The 13531-nt window shown below is 39.2% G+C and overlaps 1 protein-coding gene across 6 annotated transcripts in view; it reads left to right on the top strand.

The window, feature by feature from the left end:
- NCOA7 (nuclear receptor coactivator 7) overlaps nucleotides 1-13531 on the top strand; it is a 76573-nt gene that overhangs the window by 9359 nt on the left and 53683 nt on the right. For 2 of the 6 annotated variants that reach the window (XM_083857155.1, XM_083857157.1), the window contains exon 2: nucleotides 9281-9412. In XM_083857155.1, coding sequence (XP_083713281.1) covers nucleotides 9363-9412 — 50 coding nt within the window. In that variant the 5' untranslated portion in view covers nucleotides 9281-9362. Of the gene's footprint in view, nucleotides 1-4009; nucleotides 4144-5039; nucleotides 5317-9280; nucleotides 9413-13531 lie in introns of those variants that run through there. The other 4 variants (XM_083857156.1, XM_083857154.1, XM_083857153.1 and 1 more) reach the window with 4 other exon arrangements.

The raw sequence follows: 13531 nt of genomic DNA, 5'->3' as shown, positions 1-13531 counted from the left end.
TAATGAAGTATTTTAATACTTACCTTTCATAATTCAGTATCTCTGGGTTGATTTGAGGTTCTTTTTCTAAACACCTGAAAATGATGGGGTGCTTTTTAAAGGGAAGTTACCAGTAATTTTCACAGCATGATTATGTATATTGTTGGAAATGTGCTTGATGTAAAAAAATGGCCATTTCTAATGCTTTCTGTTAGACTAATGGATTTGTTCATCGTGAGTTTCTTGTTGCCTGGTCTTGTCCTGTAAAGCATTAAGAACATGTTAATCAAGTCTCATTGAGTACAATGAGAATATTTAATATAAACATTTGGGACCTAAGCTAATTAGTAATTGTAAACAGAAGGTGATTTATGGTAGGTGTGATTGACAATATAGATGATCGTGCCAAGTATCAAGCCACATCTTTGTGATTTAGGAGTTTTCAAACACCAGTCTCTTTCTGCTCTACCTCAGCTTTATTTACATTTCATTAAATGCCCTTCTTGGGTTGGTGAGAAAAGAGCTGAGAAGAGAGAGAGCAAGTTTGCTGTGAAGCCGAGGTGATGTGTTTGTCTTTCGGAGTCTGTTTGTCATCCCATGAATGCTGGCACTCATCTTTCCATGTGTGCTTGCTAATGCCCACAGAACAAAGTAGCTGCTCAGGGAGTCACACTTAGGTTTTCTGCCCAGGCTTTCTGCTGCAAGTCTGTCTGATGTGAGGGTGTGCTTGTAATTCAGCCATGTGCAGCAAAGCCTGCTGGAAGGGGGTGTGAGCCGTGTGGTGGGATATCAACTGAAATGCAGATACAGAGCCGCTTCTGCTGAGTCTGCTGTGAGTCATTGGTGTGGTAATTTGGGGTGGAGGAGTGTTACCAAGCAGCTGAAGTGGGCAAAGGGGAGAAAGGCAAAGGGCAGTAATACTTGAAACTGACAGCTGCTTGGACAGATTCCAGCAGCCTGAGACAAGGGAAAGCCTAGATTCTTTGGCTTGGCACTTTGATCGGTCAGGGTCCCCTTGACCACCAAAGGATATTTGCTGTGCATCTGTCTGCTGTGATGCTGCTGTTTTACCAGTGCAAATCCCACTTTATGGCCTGTGTAAGCTAATTCATAGAAGCAACTCTGGAGTGTGGCCAGGCTTGCAATATGTGACACTGTGGATCCAGTGGCTTTTAGCAGAATTCTGAGTATGGGAAGCGAGGAATCTAAGGAAGACTTGATCATGGCCCTTAGAAACGTGGTAGAGAACCTGTAATTCATTGGGTCTGGGTGTGATGTGGTTGGTTATACATATCTTTCTTGACCTTATCAAAACAGATATGCAGTGCTTTCTTTGAAATACTCAACAGATCATGAGCAAGGAACATGATAATGTTGACTGACAAAACAGCAAGGTAGTGCTAAGAGAATTGTCTAAATGCTAGTTGATGTGTTGAATGTTCATCAGTCTCTTGTATTTTAGAAAACTGCAGGTACTTGGTGTTTTAGTTGAATGTGGAGGAGCACAGATATGAAAAGTCTTTTGTGTATCTGCCTACATGCTCCAGGCAGAGGTGAGGGAACAATGATATCCATCTTACCCTCTCTGAGTATGGTAAACTTCATCCTTCTTTGGTTCATACAATCACAGATTCATTAAGGGTGGAAAAGACCTCTAAGATCATCAAGTCCAATGTTGGACTGAATCCGCATTGTAAAGCATGAGCAATGTCTGCTCATTTCTTGAACACTTCCAGGAATGGTGACTCCACCACTTCCTTGGGGAGTACAATCCTATCCTTAACCACTATTGTAGCAAAGAAATATTTCCTAATATCTACCCTGAACCTCCCCTGGCACAGTTTAAGTCCTTTCCATGTGTCCTATAACTAGTTGCCTGGGAGAAGAGGCTGACTGCCACCTCCTCACCTCTTCTTTCCTGTAGTTGTAGAGGGCAGACCTGTGTATGTGAGTGTGCAATGTGAGTGTGAAAAGCTGCAGGATCAGAGGGCTTGGACTTGATGCTTAATTGAATTGGGGTAGGTTGAAACAGGAGGTACAGTAAGATGAAGGTATTAATTATTTTAAAACATCTGCAGCAATGTTCTTATTTGACCTAAAAATGAACATCTTCCCAGGTGGCCTGATTTCCAACAGCACTGCACTTTTACATTTGGAATAGCATAGCACTCTGCCTGTTAATAGTTTATGCTGTGTTTTGTAACCAGTTTCTGTCTAGCAACTGAAGCTGAGTTAAACAGTAAAATGCACTGCTCTGTAAGGAAAATGCATCTGGTGATGTTCAGCTGCCAATGAGGAAAGATTAAATCTCGGTGTTTTTGTCTCATGATAACCTGACCGGTGATGTGGAATTTCTGGTAGCACATTTGCTTCCTCTTACCCTGTGTCAAACATGACAGCCTGAGTTAGTGGGTAAAGCCTTTTCCTGAGTAAGGCAGGAATAATTTGTCTGGAGAGTTCTTTGGAGCTGAATCAAGTTTTGTTATTGTTCTGTTTCTGAATCAGAAATGTATCTGCCGCACTGATTGTCATTTATTTTATTTGAACTTTGTTCATGTGGACAGTCTGTTGTAAATCCAGTAGGGGCACTGAGGTGATCTATACTTAGCCTGTTCTTACTTCATCAGTAGGGAAGGAAAATGCTTGAACTTTTAGTTTACTACACCACTGTAGAGGGGAATAATAAATTCCTAAACACTGTATCCTGTTCCTCAAGAGCGAGGGTGTTTGTTTTCTTTGCCTGTCTTATCTCCAGATCTTATCTTCACTGTCCTTGAGAGCTCACAGCATGCAAATAGCCACATTGAATCTCTTTATTTCTCTCTATTTGGAGACTCAGAAATTGTGGCTGTTCTGTGTTTAATATGAACAAGAAGTCTAGAAATTGCTTCTGCTTACATGCTTGTTTTTCCATCTCTTAATTTTTGCGTTTTTACTTTTTGTAGATTTTAAGAGTGCACCCTTGTCACAAGAAGCGTGGCAGGCATAATACTTCAAAGATGAAAGGCATGAAGAAGAGTTATTCACCTGAGCAAGGGTTGAGTGCACCTCAGGCAGAGTAGCTCTCCTGGGTTAGTTTAGCACCCTCCAGTTATGTCTAATGGACTGGAACTTCTTTGTAGAGCTTATTAATGATTTAGAATTAACGGTACACTATACATTATAACTATAGTGTAACTATATAATTATATTAAAATAATTCCATATTTCAGATAGCTTTAGAATAAACATTTTTTTGTCCATTCTGTTGAATGTATTAAGTCTGTGCTGTGTTATACTTTCTTGGGCTAGGTATTTTTCTGAAAGCTTCCACTCTCACTTTTTCCTAGGTCATTCTGCCTAAAGAAAAGACTAAAAAAAAGTTGTAGCTTACTCTCCTCTTTGCTGGCTGTGCATTTCTATTACGTTTCATCTTCAGATGCTGTAATGTTTGTACAGAAACTTTTATCTTTTCTATTACATCTAGTAAAATATTAGCAGAACCTAAAAGCAGTAGAACTCAGCCTGCTTAGTCCAGTCAATGGGGCATTTATAAAATGCTGCAAAGTTTAGCATTTGTCATAAAGTACGAGTGTACATTCACTTTCCTGGTTTTAAAAATGGGAGGTCTGTGGAAATGAATGGAAGAGCTATTATTGGTGTTTTGGCTTGTGAAGCTTAATAATAGGCATTTATATGACCAGTAGCAAATTGAAATGTCTCCCCTTCCATGTCAAATTGTTTCTGTTGCCTTATGTTAAAGGATGGTCTGTGTTTTTATTTATTTACATCTGCACAGTGTTCTGGTAACTGCTTTGGGCTCATCAGAGGCACAGCTAGCAACCCCCAAGGGTTCAATTTCACATCTAAGACACTGAAACAACTTCCTTTCTATCTGTGATTTGTTCTACAATTTCTCACTCTTCCAACTTGAGAGATATTTTTAATATTGCTCTTGAAGTACTACAAACATACCTTTTCTTTTTCTTGGTCTTAATACTGGCTTATTAGTGTAACCCTTGTCATCTCTTGTGCTGCATCTTTTAGGGGTCAGAATTGGCACATGTACCCAGAAGACTTGTTATTCATAAGAAGACACTGTTGCAGAGTAGCAGACCTAAGCCAGATGATGAGTAATGTTTTATGTCTGAATATGACCAGTTTTGAATGTTGGTGTTACAGCAGGTGATGGGAAGTGTGCAGTGCTGTGAACAGATGTGTGTGGTGTTTGTGGTCTCAGGGGCAGAGGTATAATAGAGAAGCAAAAATAAAAAGTTACTGTTGTGTGGGATGCTGTACCAGATGAGAGCTCTGTGGTGTGTCTGGGCAGCATCCTGTTCCATCAGCACAGTGGGATCTCCCTGTTGCATTGTTCTGTGGCCATGTCTACTTGGCTGTCTCACTGGGAGTCTTGTGCCTTCATCTGCTCTGCCTTCCTATCTGGAAAATTCGTGTGTAGACCTCTCATCTTCCTTGCTTGTTGTTCACAGTGTGATTGTTGCCACTGTCTCTTGCATTCTGAGGCTCCTGCTAAAGTATGGAATACACTACACTTGACTTTGTTTTCCTAAAGTCAATTAATTGCCTTTTTTACTCCTTGTATTGTTCAATTACTCCGTATTTGTTCCTTGCTGAAGGAGTTGAGTGACCCTGAATCCTCAGAGGAGTTAGAGTTGGCTTTTTATTTTCTTTTGTGGATCTGTGCTGTGATTCTTATGTATATGCCTAGAGCACCAGATAAAATTGAGACTGTGCTATTGGTTTCCAAAGACAGTCAGTTTAAATTTCACAGAAAATAATAACTATCTCCTTGTCAAAGTAATCTCCTCCTGTGTTCTCACTGCTGCTGGTTATTGAGGATTAAAGCTACAGGGAAGATACTTGCACGCGTTGCTCTTCTGCTCTCATTTGGGTATGTGGAGGTCATTCTGACAGTTCAGCTCCCCATTTGCAAAGCAGGGAATTACATAATTTTCCTACCTTATGAGAGGTTGAGAGATATTGACTCTACAGGATCATTAAAAATATGTATAGAAAATTGTATGATCTTGAATGTTTCTTTTCTCTGTATGTTTTTCCAGGACTTGCAGTGGGCACAGATGGCCAGAGAAAAGCTATCAAGTCCACTGAATGTTCTAAAAATAATCAGATGCTTCATTGGCTTCTCCATGGCTGTGCTGTGGGATGTACTGTTGTTCATGTGCTCGGTTTTGAAAAGTAATGCTCACAACTGAAGGATTGCTTGTTGATGCTTTAGAGCCAGCAGACAGGATTTCTGGGTGCTTACCCCAGAGCACAGCAAGCAGGACTTTTTCTTGTTTCATGAAAATGTAAACTACTTAAACTGCAAGTAGAAAGGTACATTATTCTTCCCATGAGATGGGAAAGAAAAGGGACAAAAAAGAATTCTGTAAAATTGATAAATTTATCAAAGTCTTTGAAAGATGCTCTATTCACACACTAACTTATTTTTAATCTTCCATTCCCTTTGTTTATCCTGGCACTTGGAGGATCTTCTGCTGCTAGTTTGAATGTACCAGTGCAGGAGGCTGCTGTCCTGCAGTGCCAGGTTGCAGGGAGGACAGCAGGACCTGGAAGCAGGTTCTGGTGGTCTTGAGAATGTGGTGACAGTTGAAGTAGTGTGGGTATCCATGGTCAGGAGTTCAGTCTGTTCCTGTGATTATAACATTTTAAAAATTTTGTGGCCTTGTTGAAGGATTCCCATCCTAACTACAAACTTTCAGTAACACCCCCAGAACTCCCTGGCAGCAAGACCAGATAGACAAAGCAAGTATCCAGAAACGAGTAAATACAAATTAAAATATCCTGAGCAGTAGGACTAAAATAAGAAAGAACAGTGTATGCTTATGTATTTTGTTTTCTTTATATAATTATCAGGTGCTGACACCAGCTAAATTTGGAGAGTGGCAAATTTTTAACAGGCTCCTTACTGAAATGCATTGTTTGGTTTGCCTTGAAAAATGCCTAATTAAAGAATTAGGATTGTTGTAGACGTGTAATACAAGCTTTTCACAGTCTGCTTCTGTTTCCATGTGTAGAAAAGGTTAAACTGAGCCTGAAATTTTTATAAAATCAGCTTTGTCATCCTTTGAGTTTGGACTGAACTCATGACATATGAGTAAGTGTCTGTTTCTCAGCATATAAATATCTCCCAAATATGTACATTTTTAATAATCTGCTGATTCAGTATTCATCTGTACCAGAAAGGAGCTGCCAGGAAACCAGGATTCATTTTAATCATATAGCCTTAATAACGTTTTAAGCAGGTGATAAATAATACCTTGGGTTTTTTGTTCTTGTAAAATATCAAAGGACAGATAGGGGAGAAGTGTGGAGTAGGTTTGCCTTTTTTGATGTAACTTTAAATTGTCAGTGACATCCTATAAAGTAAATGTGAATTTTGTGCTGTTACTTCTTTAAAAACTAAAATTGAAAAGGACCTCTCAGAAATACTACGTACTAGTGTCCTGTAGTGATTACTGCAGGCTGTGCTATGTTCCTCCTCGCTGTCAGATTTTCTCTTTTTTTTTTCCTTTAAGGCAACTAGTACGAAATTCCCAACAACACAAGTAAACTCAGAACTTAAGAAGTCAGCATTCCTAAACAGTTTGCTGTTTCCAGTACTATATTTTCAAAGTATAATTTTCAGACTTTAATATGCCCTTCTAGAACACCACCATTGTTTCTTCTAAGACAGTAAGCTAAGTAAGTTTTAGGTCAAGAGAGTGGAATCTGACATTAAATTATGCTATTATGAAAATTTACTTTAATTGGTGACTGGATATTATATTACTGTGTATTTATATTAGGAAAAGAAAAAAAAATCACCTGAATGCCTTCACTGTATCTGGTCTGTGGATCACAGTCCAATTTTCTGAGTGCCCATCTGTTATGAATATTATTTATTTATTTATTTATTTATTTATGTATTTATTTTTAAATTCTTGATTTATTCCCCCTCACCGTGTGAAAGGACTTACCTGATGTGAGAAGAACAAGCTCCATACCCATGTTGGCATTGCTGGCTTTGTTTAGCACTGATGAAAGCAAACAGCAACCTTCACACTTGGGGAACTGAGCAGCACCTCGCTGGTTTGGTGCTGGCACCTCTTGCAGCATCTGTGGTTAGGTCCAGGCTTAACCTCCTCTCTTCTGTTTTGTGCCTGTTTTTGCTGAAGCAGGGGGTGGCTGCTCTGGTACTGGGCCTGACAGGGCTGTGGGCAGGCAAGGCTTTCTCCCCCTGGCTCCCTGGGTGGTAGTTGCTCACTTTGTCTGCCAGCCTGGAGCTGGACAGGTACTTCTCTGATTGGGGATGTTAGATCGTGAGAAAGGAGGAGGATGACTGGAAAGAGCATGCCACTGACTCTTGCATGGGATTAGGCAGGGAGGACAGATCTCTCTTGCCTCTGTTCATCCCAACTGATCTTGTTTCAGTGGGGCAAGGGACTCTTCCCTCTTCTCATTCCCATGGGTCCTGCTGTCCTTGTGGTCATGGGTTTAATACTACATTGATGCTTTGGTGTTATTTGATAGTTCTTGGTGTCAGTGTGAGACTCAGCTCTGGCCTGACAGTGCCCTCATGCCACATCATACTGTAGTGAAGGGGGAAAAGTGGTTCCTCTTTCTTTGAACTCATTTTGTAATTCGCTCAGGAGGTTGTAGTTGAACACTTTGAAAGATTTACTGTAACTCCAAAGGGAGTGCTAATGAAGCCACCAGTTTTGATCCTCTGGAGTGCTAAGAACCTGCCCCAACAGGGAAGATAGAGATGCATCAGAATTCTCAGGAAGTATGTGGTATCTTCATACAGACTGAATATCTGGGCAGGCCAATTTGTTCTGATACTGCTATTATGCTTCTGTCATGTTGGTTTCTGTGTCCAGCTGAAGGCAGCATCATGTATTACCTTGCAGAGGTAAAATAGTATTCTCTTCATAAAGCTAAAGATATCAGATATCTGCCATTTTAAGAGTACCCATTACTGTAAGACTGCCTGATGTATAAAAATGAGAGCAGCTTGATTCTTTCTGATGCTCTGGATGTATTCAAAACTAATGAGTTAGAAAAAGCGCATTTTGAAGAAATGGGCTTCATATGCTGTGGACTAATCTTCCATCAATAAGGAGAGAAAATTGCGGCAAGTATTTCTAGTAGACTCTAGCATGATTTGTTCCTGGGCTTTTCAAGTAGATTAGCCTGTCTTTGCTGCATCATCTCTTTTGTTGACATCTGGCAGTTTGTAGCTTGTGATCTTTTAATGCTGGGGAAAATAATGGGAACTGATTAGGTCCCAGAGGATTTTTTTCTTCTTTTGCTGTGAATCATAATTTACGTGGTTTCCATTTCTTTGTTTTACAGCCCATTAGACTAAAATGTTCAGTAGTAACTTATGGTTTGAGTTTATTCTGAAATACTGATAAAAAAGTCTAAAGTTTGTGCATGTGCGCAAGCCATCAGGGTAGGTTAAATGTATGTTGAGGAGGGGAAAATGATAAAACATCTTGGCAGGGATCTTGGACAGCAGTTTATGTGGCATGTTGTTAATTACAGTAATTATAAAGCAGTTAGGAAATTTTCAGCTCCTGTTTTCCAAGTGCCTTGGTACAGCATTCTGCCAAGAGGTGGTGATTTTCATGACAAAACCCAGTCTTACTGGTTTTCCTTTTTAATTTTTTTTTAACTTCTCAAGTAACCTAGATAACCTTCCCTAAGTCCTGCCTGTTTCAAGATGATTGCATTTAATCTGGAGAGCCAGAGATCCATCTTGTTTCTCCCTGTATGGTTGTTTGAATTTGTATATTGGTCACAACAGTCAATCCTTGAATGTAATGTAGATCACTCTTTTTGCTTTACATTGTTCTAAAACTTTCAGATCTCTCACAATTTTACAGTATTTTTAGTAATTTAAAATCTAAATTCGAAGTGAGCATTGTGTGTCATACTGGTTATTCTGTTTGTACTATATATTTCCAAAGCTTGCCTGTCTAGGAAACATATGACACCTGGAAGATGTTTTAGTATGAACTTGAAAGTAGTTTAATCTTTCTAGAGTTTTAAGACATGATGTTGCTCTTAGGGTTACCTGCTTTGCAAAATGTCTCTTCCTCTGCAGAGAAACTGGCCTGGGTGCATTTATTGGTTTGTCTCATTGTATACTAAATGGATACTGCACAGCAAACATTGGTTAAAATTTTACTTCGCTTTGTCACTGGGTCTGTTGTATTTCCACAACCTCTTGTGTTTTGTAGCTGTTGTTGACATGCTGATTTATGGAGTTCCTGTTTTTAACTGTTCTATACAGGAGACTCTGCCTGGATATGAGGTGCTGACGGGAAAAAAAGCATCACGCCTGGCTGCTCACCTTGCCCATTTCACTGTAAATAATGGAGACCAAGGAAGAGAAGAAGGAACGGCGACAAGGCTATTTTGCTCGGTAATCTTACAGGGTTTATTTCAATGTTGACTAGAATACAGAACTCCTTATTCTGCCTTTTTCACAAGGCTTTATGATTTTTCAAGTATATGTAAGAATGAAACCCACGCTGCAGTATGTATCCAGAAAGTGCTTTCCTTGCTGTATCCCTGATGTTTAAGTGGTATTTTTTTTATTTTCAGTAGCAGAGGAAACTTGAATTATAATTATAATTTGTAATAGTAAACTGTTCTTGGGTACTTAGTTGCAAATTGCACTCCATTTGAGCTTCTAGCATCGAGTTCCTGGACAATGTTGATGAAAACAAGTGTATCTGAAATATATGTGTGTCTACACCTGATGTTTATTTGATTTCAAATAAAGCACAGATTAAATAGTATCTCATAGGGTAAGGCTAGCTAAGAAAGGGTGATCTGACTAAACAGTATCATCTTGGTAAATCAAAGCAATGTTTTTTCAGTCAATCATTTTTATCATTTGGAATTCATGATTGGTGATTTTTAAGAAATAAGTGATGTTGCTTTCCTAATAACTTGTCTTTGTTAATTTAGCAAGTTTCTAATAATCTCTGAGCTGTGGTGTACAAGAAGAACCAAAGCTCACTTACTCTTGGGAGGGGATAGGAAATAGGTTTATAAAATATATCTTTGTCTCAAGGATGTTTTCTGTCCTGTTTAGGAAGAGAATTGTATCCTGTCTCCACCCAGTGCTAAATAACCATAGCCTTAGTGCATTACAGACCATAGTCTTAGTGCATTACAGACATTTAGAGACATGCTGATCACAATATTTAGACATAGTGTGGGGAAAAGTTGCTGCTTATCTATTGCTATTCAGGTTCTATGTGATGGTGGCTAAAGACTGGAGGAAGTTTTGGTCGTGTGTTAATGTCCGGTGACCTCCTTTCCATTTGGAGAAATGCAGTTATGTTGATGTTGGCAGAATGTTGCATTTTGGGATTCTGAGAAGGGGAAATGGATAATGGCACCCAAAACAGAGGAGGCAATGTGAAGGATAAAGCAGAAGTAGCTAAAGGGAACTAAGGAACAAGTAATTTTGTGTTAAAGAAGACTCAGGCTTTGAGATGGATGTCTGAGTAAGATGCTTTAGTATTGGGAATGTTATGTGGTCTTTCTAAGTGCTGTCTGCTAAACAAGTGGAAAGCCTCAAGAGGCTTTCAGGAAGGTCCTTGACAATTGTATTTAATCTACTTTCCTCTGTCATCCTGTGAGTGTTCTCTTTTAAAAATTCACAGGGGCAGCCTGTCTTGTATGGGAGTAGGACATTGAGCAAAGTTCAAAAAGATGTGAAATCAATTTGTAGTATTAGCACTTAGCTGCTGTGTAACTTGGGGGGGGAAGGGGGGTTAGCTGTCTCTTTCCTCCCAGCTTGCATTTTTTTCTTTCTATAGGTTGCAGGCCTTTAAGTCCCCACTCAAAGCAAACTTGTGGATGACTTTTACAAGAATGTCCTTGCAGACCCTCAGGTCATGTGTTAATAGAAGCCAAAGTTTGTCAGTAGGTGTCATGCCCAGCTTTACTTCCTGCACATTTTGTGTTCAGCCAGGGACAGAAGCAGAACTGAATTTACATTTAGCATCCTGAGTGTAGCACACTTGCTGTAGTGAACAGGTGCCACAGAGTCTTGCAGGTGAATGGTTTAAATGCTTTGCACGGTGACCCAGATAAATATCATACAAATACCTGAAAATGATAGGCAGATTATATTGCCTTTAGTACAAAGACAGTTCCAACAATGTCCCTGGTTTGCCTTTTTTTTTTAAAACTATTTAAAATTTGGCCTTGATATCAAAAGTCAGATTTTGACTTGACACAGAAGTTACCAGATTAGGTGCCTCATATTAGGACACAGATAATTTAATCAGATGCATACTTTGGTGTTGCTATCAGTTTGGGTTGTTTTGTACTTTTGAATTTGTAGAAACTTGTTCTGTCCTTAAATTTAAGTACCCAAGTTGGCGAAGTTCTCGCTCTTATATAGTTTTGTGTGCTGCTTCAAACATGCTGCTTTTCCTGCCAATTTGGGCTCACATTTATTAAGCTAAGAGCAGCCTTAGCTGGTTCCCAATCCCATGTGCCTCTGTACTTCCATTACTGATTTTTTTTCCCTTTATGTCCTACTACTGTTACGTTTTGTGAGTCTAAGATAAGAGTAGTATTGACAAAATCCAAATTTTTGTGTAGTAAACATTCTCGTGAAGCAAACACTCTTCACCTCACCTTTACTTTAATCTTGTTGTTTTTAACTGTGATCAGACACATGGGAGAAGACTCTCCTGTTTACTACGGAAGAGAACAGGAAATGGATTAGACTTTTTGCCAGCAGGAGGAAAATCTGTGGTTCTTGTGAGAGGGGTGGGGAAAAGGACTCCACTCAGGGCTGAGAGGAAGGATCCCTTTTGCTTATATCCTGGTTATGAAGAGAAAAATGTTTACATTCAATGCTGGTGGAATAAAATACTTAATATGGTTCACTAAGTACCTATAAATGAAATTTTAATAGAAAATCTCCTTAATGTGAGGGAAAAAGTTATTATTATGTTAACAAGGTCAAAAGCATTAACTGAAAAATGGGAGATGATGCTTTTTTTATTAACTCCTGCTAACAGAAACCCAAGTTCTCTGTTGGCGGAGCCAGGGCACATGTGAACACGAGCAGTGGGACAAACAGTTCCCTCGCTGCCCTGCCAGCATCCCAAAGTGTCTGACTTCCCATCAGAAGGTGTCTTTTGACCTTCAGTGTAGTGTAAGCTTGGTGCCTCCTGGGCAGCTTTTAGTAGGAGTGATGCTCAGTGTCTGAGTGGTTATGCTTGCAATTCTTGGAAGGATTAGTTTGAGAATCCCAAAATGTGTGCTGACAAACCAGCTCCTGAATTGCAAGATCAAGATGAACATGAAATTATCTGCATCTCTGTCCCCCAAATTTAGTGTTTACACATTTATCACTAAAATATTTGAAATTGCACTGTAGAAGAGACCCACTCAGCCATTGTATTTTTCCTCTACAGATAGTTATGGTCGTAATGCCTCAGTTTTCCCAGATTTTTCCCCCTCCCCGTGGAAGTGAAGCTGAAATAAAACCTTTCCCATCCATTTTTGCTTCTTACCAAATGCAATTTTACCCACTGTGTTTTGTGGTTAAGGGCTTATTTTTTGCCATGATTGGCAGGAAACCAAAAAAGTGGGGTTTGTTTTTCAAACAAAATAGAAATGTCTTCAAAACTTTTTAAAGAGTGGTTTAGATTGTGTGTAGATAAAATGTTATGGCTCGTAGGAGTTTAACAGACAAGAAGTGAAAGTATGAGTAACATGGGAGCATAAATTTCTCTTATGCAATAGGTCCTTATTTAACTGTTTCTCCTACTTAAAGACTATTCTGTGTAGTTTTCTTGCCTTCTTTTCCCAACTATATTTTTAGGCTTTTTTGTTGCTTTCTGTGTCACTAGCTCCCAAATGGACCAATATCTGTGATGATATTCAGCAAGTCCAAAAATAGACAGCACAGTGTAATGGATGTACATAGTGGCACATCTATGTATATTGATTCTAGTGTGACATTTGGTGATTTTATTGTGATTGTATTCCCATTAACAGATACAACTTCCTATTTCCCTCTGCCTGTGCATCTTCCCTCTCACAGAACGTAGAGCCTCTCTGTTTTCCCTTGCCCCTTGTTTAGGCTTGAGTTCAGGGGTACTTCACCCATAAAATCAATAGCCATTAAAATTTAAACTTAATTTAGAAAGGAACTGCCCAAATGAGTGTTGTGTTATCACATGGAAAGAATTGCCTTGGATATAAATTGGTAATCTGGAAGGCTGAATGTACAGCTTCAAAGTGGAATTGGTTTGCATGTGGTATTATGTGATACTGGATATCTTTGGACAAGCAGTTAAAGGATATGAGAAATCGTAGGGGAAGAGTTTGAATAGTTTTTTGAAAGAATGAGAAAAGGGTCTCTTTCATGTTCAGTTTTTCTGAGTCTCAGCATTCATCACAACAAGTTACTGAGCATTTTCCATGTTTTGTAGTATCCTATGTCATGTAGCCATCTACTACTGTCTTAGGGAAAAGAAATAAGTATGCTGTAGTTGAAAAA

Source organism: Zosterops lateralis, assembly GCF_965231275.1.
Source record: "Zosterops lateralis genome assembly, chromosome: 3".
Lineage (NCBI taxonomy): Eukaryota > Metazoa > Chordata > Aves > Passeriformes > Zosteropidae > Zosterops > Zosterops lateralis.
This window is presented reverse-complemented; position numbering and strand designations above follow the sequence as displayed.